Genomic DNA, 13,950 nt, shown 5'->3' with positions numbered 1-13,950 from the left:
TCTGGAGTTAAATGATCTACCAAAGGAGCCGAAGAGGAGTTGTTTTATGGCATTAGTCCATTTGTGAAATGGATCTTTGAACAGCATCTTGTTTCAGTGTGTCTTATGTCTTTTTGTCTGATTAGATTGAGTCAGCAGGCCACTGTGGGCTTGGATGAAGCTGTTGCACATACCAGTCCCCACCAGAGGGCGTCTGCGTAGGTCTCGAACATCTCTGCATTGTCATCCTTCTCCACTGAGTACACCAAGAAAGATGCCAGGATGAGACAAAGGAATCCAATATACCACGCCGTAATGAGTTCCTACATTTAGGGATTGAAAATGTTATGAAAATTAAGAACATGTGATACACTCCTAAACAAAAATAAAACTGGATGCAATGCCATTAAAGATTATAAACATATTGTATGCCTTTTAGTCCATGTACACATTTACATGGTCGGTGAGATTTTTTAAATGTTTCTGATAGAAGTCACTTGTGCTCAGCAACGCTGCATTTATTTGATCAAAAATACATTGAAAAAATTAAATATCTAGTATATAATTTAAAATGTAATTTATTTCTGTGATGTTAAAGCTGAATTTTCAGCATCATTACTCCAGTTCAGTGTCACATGATTCTTCAGAAATCATTCTAATATGCTGATCAGTCTAAAATATTCATTTTGTAACAAGTGCTTTTAATAATAATAAATCATAGCTAATATTAATACATGATCTTTCACTTCTTATCAGTTTTCAGGGGCATTATTCTAATTGTCTGCTAAATAAAATGCTCTCTAGAATGACAACGTCCACTGTGACACAATACAATCACTCACAGACCATCGATAGCAAGTAGCAGCCATGGTTATGATGTAAACTAAAAGACGATTTGGTAGCACTTCATTTTACAGTCCTGTTCCCCATGTACATACTAATTATAGTTATTACAATAACTGTGTAATAACTAGGTACTAACACTAAACCTACACCTAAACCTAACCTTAACCTATGTAGTTATCTTATATTACCCAGTACTTTCTTAGGAAAGTACACTGTAAGTACACGTAAAATAAAGTGCAACCGACTAATTTAAATATGTCCTGTCCCAATTTCCTATTCAAAAGCCAATCTCTCAATACAGGAAAGACATTTATTTTAAAACCATTTCACGGGGTGCTTAAGGCCACTGAATAGTTTTAATAGCTGCAGACTAAATGGAGTGATAGTTTTTCCAGTAATAGAAACTAATGAATAATAATGAATTTGCTGCCCACTGACTAAAATGGCAGACTGGTGGAAATATGCTCACTCAGAAACCTACTTAACGTGAACTTTAGCGTTCAATAGAGTACAATTTTATATGTAAGCAACACACTTGAAGCATTTGTCAATACATATGTATATTTACACACACTCAATACATGAGTGTTACAAATGTGCTGGTGTTTAACAGAAAAATGTATTGTATTGTTTTGTAAGAAAATAAGCCTGTCACTGATCACCTTGCTGTGTGCGTACACCACAGATCCCAGGAGCTTCCATGTGCCACCGCGGCGGTCCATACGCAGCATTCGAAGGATCTGAAGAAACCTCAGACTCCGAATGGCGGAGGTGGCAAAAACATTCCCCTGCGAGCCAGCGGCCAGCACAGACACCGAGGCAAAAAGCACCATGATATCTGCAGAACAACAGTGTCCATTAGTTAGCAGATGAAACCCCTCTTTAACACATTAGAAAGGAAATGTTTTTTTGTTTTTGTTTTATCTTCCTTCTTTCTTATCCTTCATATAATGCTCTCAAGCAGTGTTGGGTTACAGTGTTACTCTAAAAAGTAATTAATCACTAGCTAGTAATTACATCTTCAACGGTGTAATAACATTACTGTAATTACTCTCTCTAAAAAGTATTGCATTACTTATTACTAATTACTTTCAACAACACAAGGATAGACATGAAACTGCTCTTTTATTCTTTCAAATACATAAGATAAAATTGCATAAATAGTTCTTGAACTGACCATAGTATTTAAAGGGAAATGGTTACATTAAAAAAAAACAGTTTAACATTAGACGTTACATTTTGATGTTAAAATCCACTTTTGTTTTAAATAGAAATGTTCTATAGTCTATTTAATGCAATTACATCAGAAGTAACTTAATTAAATTACAAAAATGAAGAGTAATCCCTTACTTTACTTTTCAAGGGAAAATTAGTAATTAACTCTGCCCAACACTGCTCTCAAGGATGACGACAATACAATTGGGTTTTGTCTTTCAACGGAGATGCTGTGAAAATAGATATTCATTATATGGGCTTTCCAATCAAACTGATTCTTAAAGGCAAAGTTCACCCAAAAAGAATTCTGTCAACATTTACTCACTCTCAAAACTTTCTTTTTTGAATAGAACAAAAGAGAAATGTTGAAGAATGTTATCTATTTGTGTTTGACACCAGGGTGATTAAATGCTGAAAGAATTGTCATTTGAGGTGAATTATTCTAGTAATGTGACTAGGATCAGTCTCATATTTACTGGCATAATGTATTCTTTCAAATGCACTAATGGAGTTCACATTATTCAGCTGCAGCACTGGCATCCAGCGTATCGAGTGTCGTGATTCGGAGAGTGCCAACCCCTTTGCTCATTTACTGCCCCAGAAGAAGTTGGCAAAGCAGATTTTATTGTCTCTTGAGCAGAAAGAATGGCGAGAGATTGAGAGATTTAGAGAGAGAGAGAGAGAGAGAGAAAGGAAAACATGCATTAGAGAAGAAAATCAGAACAGAAAAAAACCGGAAGATGATTTTCTAACCGATGATGCAGAAGGGTTTGCGTGCAAATCTCAGCCTTCCTCTCCATCCTCTGTAGCGACAGCAACACCCGGCTGCCCAGATACGCACAATATATTCCACGCCAAACACCACGATTGTCACGATTTCCTAGACAGTCAGACAGCAAAAACTTTATCCACTAGTTGACATATGTGACCCTGGATCACAAAACCAGTCACATGTCGCACGGGTATATTTGTGGCAAAAGCCAACAATACATTGTATGGGTCAAAATGATCGATTTTTCTTTTATGCCAAAAATCATTAGGATATTAAGTAAAGATCATGGTCCATGAAGATATTTTGTAAATTTCCTACCGTAAATACATAAAACATTTATTTTTGTGAGTGAATGCAGCACAATCGCCAACACAAATGGACAACTTTAAAGGCGATTTTCTCAATGTTTCGATTTTTTTGCTCCCTCAGATTCCAGATGTTCAAATAGTTGTATCTCGACCAAATATGGTCCTATCCTAACAAACCATACATCAATGAAAAGCTTATTTATTCAGGTTTCAGATGATGTATAAATCTCAATGTCAAAAAATGTACCCATGTGACTGGTTTTGTAGTCCAGGGTCACATATGTATTATTGCCTTATGTGGGTTAGCAGTCTGACTCGCTAACCATTAGGCCACGACTATAATATAATATAATATAATTTAAAAAACATCCTCACTAACAAATGAGATGCATGTCACAAAACGTCAACAAGTAGCAATGATACTTATTATTATGTACAATAGTTATGCATCAAAAATACACACATAAAAGCAATGTCTAAGCTTCTTTATGTTAAAAGAGCACTATGTGCGTGCTTGATGGCTAATGTTACACTGACACAAACAGATCCATAAAGTGTCATGTTCACAGCAATCCACATCAGCACTGGATAACGTCCTACTTGTCACATTCTGTCAAAATGTGGAACAAGATCTACTGACATCTACAGTATCTACAACATGCACACACAAGTCTGAAGTGTTTGACATAAAAACCTGAGAGCCTCACTACCATGAATCAGCTCCTGTAAATCACGTTGAAAGAATAACAGATACAAACCAGGATGTACAAGGCACTCTCAGAGCTTTTCTTGTGTTCTTTGATCGTGGCGAACACTGACAGAACCAGGCAGGAAAACACCAGCAGAAACCTGCAAGACAGACAGGACAGTGGTAAATCATACCAATGATTTAATGGAATGCTGGGAGTTACTTTCACATGAGATATCAAAGTTTATGAATAAGCTCCAACTATCATGACAGGTTTCATTTTTAAAAGTTATTCACTGACCATTTGTTTTGGACAAAGCAGTAGATACATATTCTGATACACACTTAATTGGAATTGGGCCATCTTGTTGGGCCTATCATTGGTTGTGTGATCTATGAGGAAAAGTACTGGCTTGAGAGAGGCAAGAATCCTTGGAGAGTTCCTGACACCCTGTAGTTAAACTCAGAGATAAATCCCAGAAGAGAGCGAGAGAAAGGGAGTGAAGTGAAATGAGACTAAAATAGCTGAAAGTCTCATTAGCATAAAACCTCACTGGGAATCACACCCACATACAGTGAGAGAAAAAAAAAAGGACAGATAAAAACTTTGACATAAACCTTTGGGGGTGCCTGAAATAGACAATACACTGAACTGACGTCCATAGGTACCTGGAGACTTCAAAAACAACAACAAACAGTGAGTTGTGAGATAAACAAGCGGCAACCTTCAGGGGCCTGTTTCAGAAAGGAGGTTAAGTGAAAACTCTGAGTATGTTAACCCTGAAATGAGGGAAACTCTGGGTTTTCTGTTTCAGAATTGGAGGTATGTTAAACCCGAGAAAGCAGAGTAAGTCAAGCCCGTTTCTGAAAGAGAAGTAACTTATACTCAGAGTCAGTTACCATGGTAACTTACTCTGTGAACCTAACCTGGTCGGGAGCAGGTTTTCTTCGGTAAACCCAGAGTTTCTTTCGGTCTCCTCCCCTTTTTTTAAAGAGGAAGTGGTGTTTAAACACCTCATTCATTCTTTCAGTACATTTTTATTAATAAAATTAATCTTTTATTAATAAATAAAATATAGCAATTTTTACTGTTGGTTTTTTTCTATTTTTTTAATAAGATGAAGTCTATATAACTCTTTAACTGGCAACTGAAAATACAGTAGTAGATTAGAGTTACATAATGTAGTTCTAAACAAATTCTACAGAATTAAACTGTGGCATTTACTGAAAATCACTGAACTGTGTTCATCTGTACAACAGAAGTTGATGGACCGTCCTCCTGCTGTTCTTCCACACTCTGGGGGAGAGATAAGAATACCCGTTTATACTTAGATTTAAACTTAGATTCTATAGGCTACTCCACATAAAAATGTGAAAAAATCTGAATGTGTAGATTGTTTGATGTGTAGACACATAATATTAACATTACCTCTGTAGGCCTCTCTGTGGCAGCAGAAACGCTATATCCCCATCGTCTTGTGAAGATGAGCATTTGGCCGAGTACACTTTATAACACTATTTGTCAAATTTCTGGTGTATTGAGTAGGCGACTTACAACTGCCTGGGGTTCTGTTGGGATAGGAGGCTCCAAAAGACAGATATTACCATCAGAATGTGTTGGGACCAACAAAAAACCCAACCCAAAGTAAAATAAATGGAAATATAAAAAATAGCCTATATAAAAAATAACACATATGTAAACCTCTTACATTTTATGAAGTCCCTTGGATCTTTGGTAGTGACTGGCTCTGATGAAGTCCCTCCAGGAATTCCCTCAGCCACAAATGCTGCTGCACTGCTAGAAACTGGATGCTATTTAGTTATTTAATATGTCAAATGTTTGTAAAGTCAGGTAGCCTACACCCATGATATGCTCAAGCCTTACTTGATTGAATTTGGTTTTATATTTAATTTTCAGCTGCTGCCATGTTCTTTTAATGCCTGCAGGATTGCACCTACATGAAAATTTAAATTAGGTTGAATAACATAGGCTACTGTTCTTTCAGTTTCACCTCTGATATTATAACAGTTGGGTAAGTTACTCTAAAATAGTTATTAATTACTAGCTACAAATGACATCTTCAACAGTGTAATTAGATTAATGTAATAATGACTATCTTTAGAAAGTATTGGTCTACTTATTACTAATTACCAAATCCCATATCAACCTCAACCACTTGAACAATACAAGGAGAGACAAGAAACTGCCCTTTTAATGCTTTCAAATAAACAATATTACAATTGCATGAATTATTCTTGAATTGACCAAAGTGTGTAGAGGGAGAAGGTTACATTAAAAATATACCTTTTAAAAATGCATGTTAAATACACAGAATTGTTCTATAGTCTATGCAGTATTTAATGCAATTAAATCAGATTTTACTTTAAATCACAGAAGAATTAAGAGTAATCCCTTTAATTAAATTACAGTATTTAGATTACTTGGTAATTAATTACACCCAACTGTATAACAGTAGGCCTAATTAAAACTTACGCATTGACTCGAGCAACTATTTTCTTTCAAGCTAACTCTCTGTCCTTCGCTGCTTTTTATTTAAAAAGAAGAAATATGCAGACCTCTTTTTGTCTGGCGCTGTTGCCATGGTGACTCATAATATCTGCACTCCATTGATAATGGCTTTTTATAGTTGTGGTGCACGTGCTTAACTCAGACCCTGCGTCCCAATGTGCATACTATCCACCCTATCTGCCCTAAATAGTATTGACAATTACTAATGTCACATACCATTTAGGATGGATAGTATGCACATTGGGAAGCAGGCATTGTCAGTCAACTCAGAGTTGATTGAACTAACTCATTTCAGCTGTTCTGTAACCGAAAACTCAGAGTTTCCCATCTCAGGGTAAGTCAACTCAGAGTTCAAGTTTTAACTCAGAGTTGTTTGAACCTCCTTATTGAAACAGGCCCCAGGTCTCTCTCTTGAATCCAACACGGAAGTGACTTAAACTGCAATTCATCGACTGGCCACTAGAGATAAGCTCCAAAAGAGAGTCAATCCTATATATCGCCCAGTTAAAATGTAACTTTACAGCAGAATATTTTTTTTACAGCCTGGTACAAAAAGTGGTTTTGGTCTATTTAGCTAATTTTGCCCTTCATTACAACTGTGAGGGGGGTTCATTTTTTTATAACTCATCCGTTTAAATTATATTAAGTCTTAAAGTTCTGCATAATTAAGGGCGTGGCCACTTGAGAGACAGGTGGATTGCCGCTGCTGTCACTACTAGCCGTTTGTCTGCTTGTCTGTTAGCCGTCACGTCACCTCAGATAATCCCGCCTTTTAGCCCATTTTCGTTTATCCGGGAGTGACGTGCAGTGACACGCTGCCAAGATGGAGACGGCCGGCTCCGCCCACTTTGGGCTACATAAATGCTCTTCAGAAACCTACAGATGACATCACGGACACTACGTCCATATTTTTTTATAGTCTATGGTGATAAAGTTAAATGTCAGAGAATCTCAAGCATCACACAATCAATGAAAGCACTTGAATGACTGGTGCAATGTATTCAAAAAATAGGAAAAAGCAAATCCAGATGCACCTGAACTGAAGAAGTCAGTGGTGAGGGTGACAACGGGTCTAAAGGTCCCCTTTTGATTGTATTTTCTCCCAAAAATTAAAGGGTTAGTTCACCCAAAAATGAAAATTCTGTCAGTAATTACTCACTCTCATGTTGCGCAGCGCGTCTGTGTTGCACGTCACACGCACCACACACATGACCAGCGTCGGCCAATAGTGAGCCTACGTGTGTACAACACAGACGCGCTGCGCAGATTTACTACGTGAAAATACTCAAGGCCCAGAGAGAAGGAAATGAAAAGTGGAATAAAGTCATTATTTTTGTTTGTTTTTTGCACACAAAAAGTATTCTCGTCGCTTTATAAACTTAAGATTGAGCCACTGTAGTCACTTGGACTATATTAACGACCTCTTTAATACATTTTCTGGGCCAGCAAGTTATAGTGTCTTAGAAGCCTATGGAGGAGTGAGACAGCTCTCAGATTTAATCAAAAATATCTTAATTTGTGTTCTGAAGATGAGGGTCCAACATGAGGGTGAGTAATTACTGACATAATTTTCATTTTTGGGTGAACTAACCCTTTAAATAGCAACTAAAACCACCACAGTCCACTTTCCTAAACCCTGTTTCTGCAATGCACAGCAGAAGCTTCCTGAATCATGAGCTCTCATCATATGCAATCCCAACAGATTTATTATGAGATCATTTTGAAACAGTCATTTTTAAAATACTGCAGAAGTGGCAACTGCGAATCCCTGAAACTGGCTATATATTTTGAGACAAAATATAACTCAAAGAATGGTACTTGCAGTAAATTCAAATACTATCCTTCTTGGTCGGTAAGATTGAAAGTCTTGGGTCAGTATGTTTTTGGGTTTTTTTTTTTTAAGAAACTGATCTTTTTTTCAGCAAGAATGCATTAAAAATATATCAAAAATTGATTTCCACAAAACTATTAAGCAGTAACTGTTTTCAATACTGATAATAATAATAATAATAAATGTTTCTTGAGTATCAAATCAGCATATTAGAATGATTTCTGAAGACAATGAAGACTGGAGTAAACTCATTTGCCATCACAGGAATAAATTACATTTTAAATTATGTTGAAATTTAAAACTGTTATTTGAAACTGTAATAATATTTCACAATATTACAGGTTTCATGTATTTTGATCAAATAAATGCAGATGAGCATAAGAGACTTCTGTCACAAACATCAAAAAATCTTTAATTTCTGGTCGATTTATGTGACATTTGGTTCAAAACATCTTTTAACAAAGCTTCTTTTTCATTTCAGTGGAGAGTTTCACTTTACGAGACAGACAGTCGTTGGCCCTGAAATTGGATACATTTGCATTTTAAATTTTCGACTAAAGCCCTGTGAGCGTAATAAATTAGGCATGGTTCCAGACCTCTTCATTAGCAAACAGGACTATAAAGAAAGTGTATCAGTATGCTATTTACTTTCAGTATATCAGGTTCCAGACCTCTTCATTTGCAAACAGGAATATAAAGAAAGTGTACCAGTATGCTATATACAATATATCAATATTTCAAACAGAGGAACTTTTGTAGAGTGCAGCTGACCACACTGTTTCTCTATAAGATACATATTTTGTGAGTTGCTGTTGAATGATTGTAGATGTGTCAGATATAAAAGACATCCTCTCCTAGGCTGCTTCTCGACCCTGGTATTAAAATTAAATGCCATAATAGAAATTAATCTGCTAATTTGGAACAATCAAACAGAAGGAGATCAGTAAAACAGACTGGTCCTAAAGGGAATGAGGCCAAAAGTGAATAAATGAAGGCTGCATTAATAAAGGTGGGAAACAGAGGATTAGAAAGTCAATGGTCAGGAAGTCAGCTCAAATGAGTCTTCAAAGGAAATCTAATCTTTAAGCATGCAATGCTGAGTCGTACAGAAACAGTGATATCAGAAACATGTCACATTATAAGAAACCTTCCTCCTGCCTTCCTGCTCTCGGACAGTTTGGACTTTATAAGGGGCTCCAGAGGATAAAGGAGGCATTTTAATATGAACTTGCCCAGAAATCACATTAACAAAATGTGTTTTTTTAGGAGCAGCTGAATGAAAGTTCCTATTTGTCCTTCACTGATGCTGATGGCTTACTGACATATGCGAATTAGCGATCTTTACATTTGCAAATCTCTAAGATCTAAATGTACTGCCTTCAGGTGAGGGGCTTTGTAAATGTTGCAAGAACATTTTGTTTTAAAAGTGCGAACTAGGAAGAACTAATTCGAGTTTTAATAACTCTGTTGGACAGACTGACCACCCGCATCAAACATAAGATTTATAATACTGAAATTACCTCAGCAACAATACAGCATTATGGCACACGCTGTTTGTAACTGCTGAATCTTTGAGCATGATACGCAAGGAACCTATAATGATCAGTTACATAAACAGTAAAACAAATCCTTTTGACTTTGTCAGACAGGTCATTGCTCTTGATATTGGCAACAGCCAGAGACTAATCTGGAAATTGTAAGGCGGAGTCGAATAGAGAGACAGCAAGGACACATGGTTTGAGTCAGCAGTGAATAAGGTAATAGAGTCATTGATTTAACTTATTCACCACTTTAGCACAATGCTCTCAAACCCAGACTCCCAAACCCAGACTGAACCATGCAGACTGCATAAAATTATTATAAGGTGACATTAAAGGGTGAATAGAGCAGAATTTCTCACATCTAGGGCTGGGTATTGACAAATTGCCTGATTTGGATTTGGATTCACAAACTTGCGATTTGATTCGATTCTGATTTTGATTCAATTAGATTCGATATCAATTAATCCGGGGTATGTATCAGTATAGCATATGGCAACTAATGCTGTCAACTACACAGGGAACCCCAGTTTGTACTATACTTACTATAATTTAAAGGTTCAAATTAACTGATTTGTATAGACTACTTACATTTAAATTATACATAAGGAAGTTTAATAATAATGTTACAATAACATTTTAATGGCATAATAATTATGTTTCTACTCGTTTTTTTTTTTAATAAACATTTAAATGGTGGCATTTTAACAGGTTAATATGCAATATAGTACAGATATATTATCAAATTCCTCTATATAGTTAATTTTTCTTGCTGACTAATATATGGACATTGAATGGCTTTTCTGAGGTACAGTAAATGTAACATTACTGTGAAATAGGCCTATTGGTTTCATTGACGTCTTTCTGAAGTTGAAACAATGATTGAGCGATTACATAAGACCTGATACGGATTTCTTTCAACATACCTTTGGATATTCATTTATGTTTATTTTGTGTTATAACTAGTAGTAAAGTGGAAGAGATTATCAATTCACATGTGCTCGTTGCTGCCGCTTGAACTGATGCGCTATCCATCATAGCATTCCATCATGTTACATAAAGAGCACCAAAACGGTATTTATTGTTTGAATTTCGTAATATAAATTACATGATTTGGAAGCTGAGACTTTGTTTCATTTCAAAAGTAACAAATCACAAAGCTAATTGCGATTTATTCTATGCTCACCAAGGCTGACCAAATACATAGTAAAAACTGTTTTCTATTTTAGTATATTTTACAATTATTTTACAATGTAATCTATTAATGTGATGGCAAATATTAATTTACTCCAGGATTCAGTCACAATTGTGAAAACTGATTTAAAAAAATTCTGAATTCTTTGATAAATAGAAAGTTTTAAATTATTTAAAAAATATATATTTTGAAACATCTACTGTTTCTTTTTCATCAAATTAATGTGCCCTACTCCTTGCTGAATAAAAGCAACCATTTCTTTAATAAAAAATCTGAATAACTCCAAAGGTTTGTACGGTAGTGCATATAGTATATTATATATTAGAATATTTTATTCTTACCCTTCTGATTGCATTAGCTGGCCATAACTGACTATCATCATTTAAATGAAGTTGCATATACAATAAGCACACTAATTATTGTAACAAATACTCTGACTTGCATTCACCACTTCTAAGTATCTCCTTGTACCCTTTTCCTTAAGCCTGAGAAATAAAGGCTTAGCTAAGTCTGTACAGCATCAGCATGCAAAGTGCTATCTCTGCATTTAATGCTTGCGAATGAGAAAAAAATCACTTAAAGTAAGAGGCCAAAGTCAGCACACTGCACTCCACTCAGTATGTGTGTGTGTGTGCACTAGACAGAGTAAAATAATGGTGGTGACTGTATAAATAATGTATCTTCAGAACTCACATTCATGTCTCAGGCTGAACTGGGAGTCTTCTATGAGGGTTGCATGACCGGCAGAGCAGACAAAGACATTTACAGCCACTCAACTCATGCCCCAGCATCCATGATAGAGTCTATGGTTATGATGCTGCATTATGACAGATTGATTTATTATCTTCATAAGAGATCAATGGATCACAAAATATTTGAGGTAATGGAACACTCTGGAAGCTCTGTGTGTTTCTAAAAGGCTCGATAAGAAGAGATGCTCATAATCCGTGAGGATTTTTGACTAGCTCAGCAGGAAAATGAAGGAGAAAATACAACACAGCCCAGAGCAAAATAAAATAATGCCTCATGAGGATTCACAGGGGATACTAACTTACACTCACTACGTGTACAATGTCATTGTCCTTGGCAATTTCGTGTCGTGTATTCTCATTTGGATTTACCTGCTTGTTGTCCACGCAAGCCTGCTTTTATTGATAGAGGCTTTTCGGCATGCGTTTCAATTGATTTTAGGTAAATATCCACTTCTTCCAGGTCTCTTTTTGTTATCTGTGTCCTGTGTAGGCCTACTACTCGATTCAGTGTGTGAGTGAGCTGTTCGAATGATTCAGACTGAATCGCGAACCGATTCAGACCTACCCGGTGACCGATTCATTATACAAAAACGACCCAAAAGAGTGACGACAAAACTGGTTTTAATGTAAACAGCTGAGAATTTTTTTTTTTTCTCATCGTCAAACACGCGTTTTTGCGTCTGTTAATGCTGATTTATTTCGACACAGACGTCTTTTGAGTTGACGTGTGTGCAATTTTTCACGGCCTATGGCGCCATGGCCGCCACGTTTGAGACGCCAAGGCAAGGTAAAAGTAGGCCAACTTAAACTTTTCAAGCAAGTCCCGGTAGAACGTTATTCCTGTATGAGTCTATTTCCTCTATTCGGTTGTCTAACTAACGTTACTTGAACGCTAGAACGAATCAACCTTCTCTAATATGTCTTGGGCTCGCTCATGCCTTTCAGCCAATCATTTACGCGAATACGTCACCTTATCAATATTCATAAGCCAGACTAATGAGGTTTAAAATGTGTCGCCTCACTTTCCAGATCACCCCAGCGACGGCCCCGTTTAATCCGCTGGCACGGTTCCCCCCCTCCTGGCATGCATCACAAATTTGTTGCCGGTGTTGTGTAGAGCAAACACGAGCGCACTGACGCGGTACAGGAGCTGACCGGTGCTGAAGTGAAACCGAGTCTATAGTAGAATACATCATAGTCTGTGAACACTTTCCAACGTCCCAGGTTATGAAATACGACAGCTGTGAAAAGCATTTGGCGGGCTGATTCTGAATTAATCTTTGCCATTTGCTATACAGACAAAACTTTTACACATTTTTCGCACTGTTTGACTGACGCTCTGCGACAAAAGCTGCGGGCAGGCAGAGGCCGACAACGTCTCAAACTTTCAGCATTCTGGGCGGTGCAGCACAGCAGCATCTGTCGGAAAGGTGGGTGATTCCCACACCACGCAGTAAAGACAAGCACGGAGCACATACTCACACATAAGCGTGGTAAATGAACGCCCAGCCGCGGGGTCTTTCCAGCGCATTGTAAAGGAAATTTTGCAGTCTGCGATAACGCGCGTTTCTTTTGTGAGTGATGCTCCCCCTGGACCTCGGTCTGCTCAGGATGCTGCCCCGTTTTGTGCTCTCGGAACCGGCGATGAGAAGTGCCCCGTCTCGGCTCGTCTCCGCAGCCCCGGGCTCCAGTCCCACAAAGCCGACTTTCTGTTTCTTCTCCCCTGACGGAGGGTGATAAACTTCACCGTTGGCGGATTTTTTCCCCATCCTTACAGTCTGACAGATCCAAACGAGTGTATAAAGTAGTCGTGGGCAGACATTGCCGAACCGGGGTGTGTTCTGTAGTGCGGTGGTCTCGTACTAAAAGCCAATTGAAACGCTAAGGCGAAACTGCAATGGGTAGTCCTTTATCTTTACGCCTTCCGGCTCTTGCACGAGCCTTTGTATATGTTTCAGCAATCAGGTTTGGGATTAAGTGGCTGATGTAACAAAATGTTTCAAGTAGTAAATAATTAGAAAGCTAAATCGTTCAAGGAAGGAAAGAAAACTTTGCAGCCTCCAATAGCGGAATGGAGACGATAAGTATATCACCTGAAGCAAAACTATAAGATAATCTCTTCTAAAAAGGTTTATGTCCACTGCACGCACAGATGTGATTGCCAGTATAGCAACCATAATGGATAAAAAAATATTGTCAATTAAAACTTTCAATTAAACCCCAACTTTTGATTGGTCTCCTTACCAATCAAAAGTTGGGGTTTAATTGTAAATGCATGAATTGATTCAGGATGTCA

The 13,950-nt window shown here is 37.3% G+C and overlaps 1 protein-coding gene across 4 annotated transcripts in view; it reads right to left on the bottom strand.

The window, feature by feature from the left end:
• The window catches only part of kcnq2a (potassium voltage-gated channel, KQT-like subfamily, member 2a), a gene marked incomplete at its 3' end in the record, with an annotated part of 30,973 nt that extends 17,460 nt beyond the window's left edge, over positions 1 to 13,513 (bottom strand). For 3 of the 4 annotated variants that reach the window (XM_084389308.1, XM_084389310.1, XM_084389311.1), the window contains exons 1-5: positions 13,137 to 13,486; positions 3,879 to 3,969; positions 2,794 to 2,920; positions 1,488 to 1,663; positions 174 to 302 (exon numbers count right to left, since the gene is read on the bottom strand). In XM_084389308.1, coding sequence (XP_084245434.1) covers positions 174 to 302; positions 1,488 to 1,663; positions 2,794 to 2,920; positions 3,879 to 3,969; positions 13,137 to 13,423 — 810 coding nt within the window. In that variant the 5' untranslated portion in view covers positions 13,424 to 13,486. Of the gene's footprint in view, positions 1 to 173; positions 303 to 1,487; positions 1,664 to 2,793; positions 2,921 to 3,878; positions 3,970 to 13,136 lie in introns of all 4 variants that reach the window. The other variant, XM_084389309.1, reaches the window with a different exon arrangement.
• Positions 13,514 to 13,950: the final 437 nt, after the last annotated feature.

Source organism: Rutilus rutilus, assembly GCF_951802725.1.
Source record: "Rutilus rutilus genome assembly, chromosome: 19".
NCBI lineage: Eukaryota > Metazoa > Chordata > Actinopteri > Cypriniformes > Leuciscidae > Rutilus > Rutilus rutilus.
The sequence above is the reverse complement of the archived record's forward strand: the minus strand, read 5'-3'. Positions and strand labels throughout refer to the sequence as shown.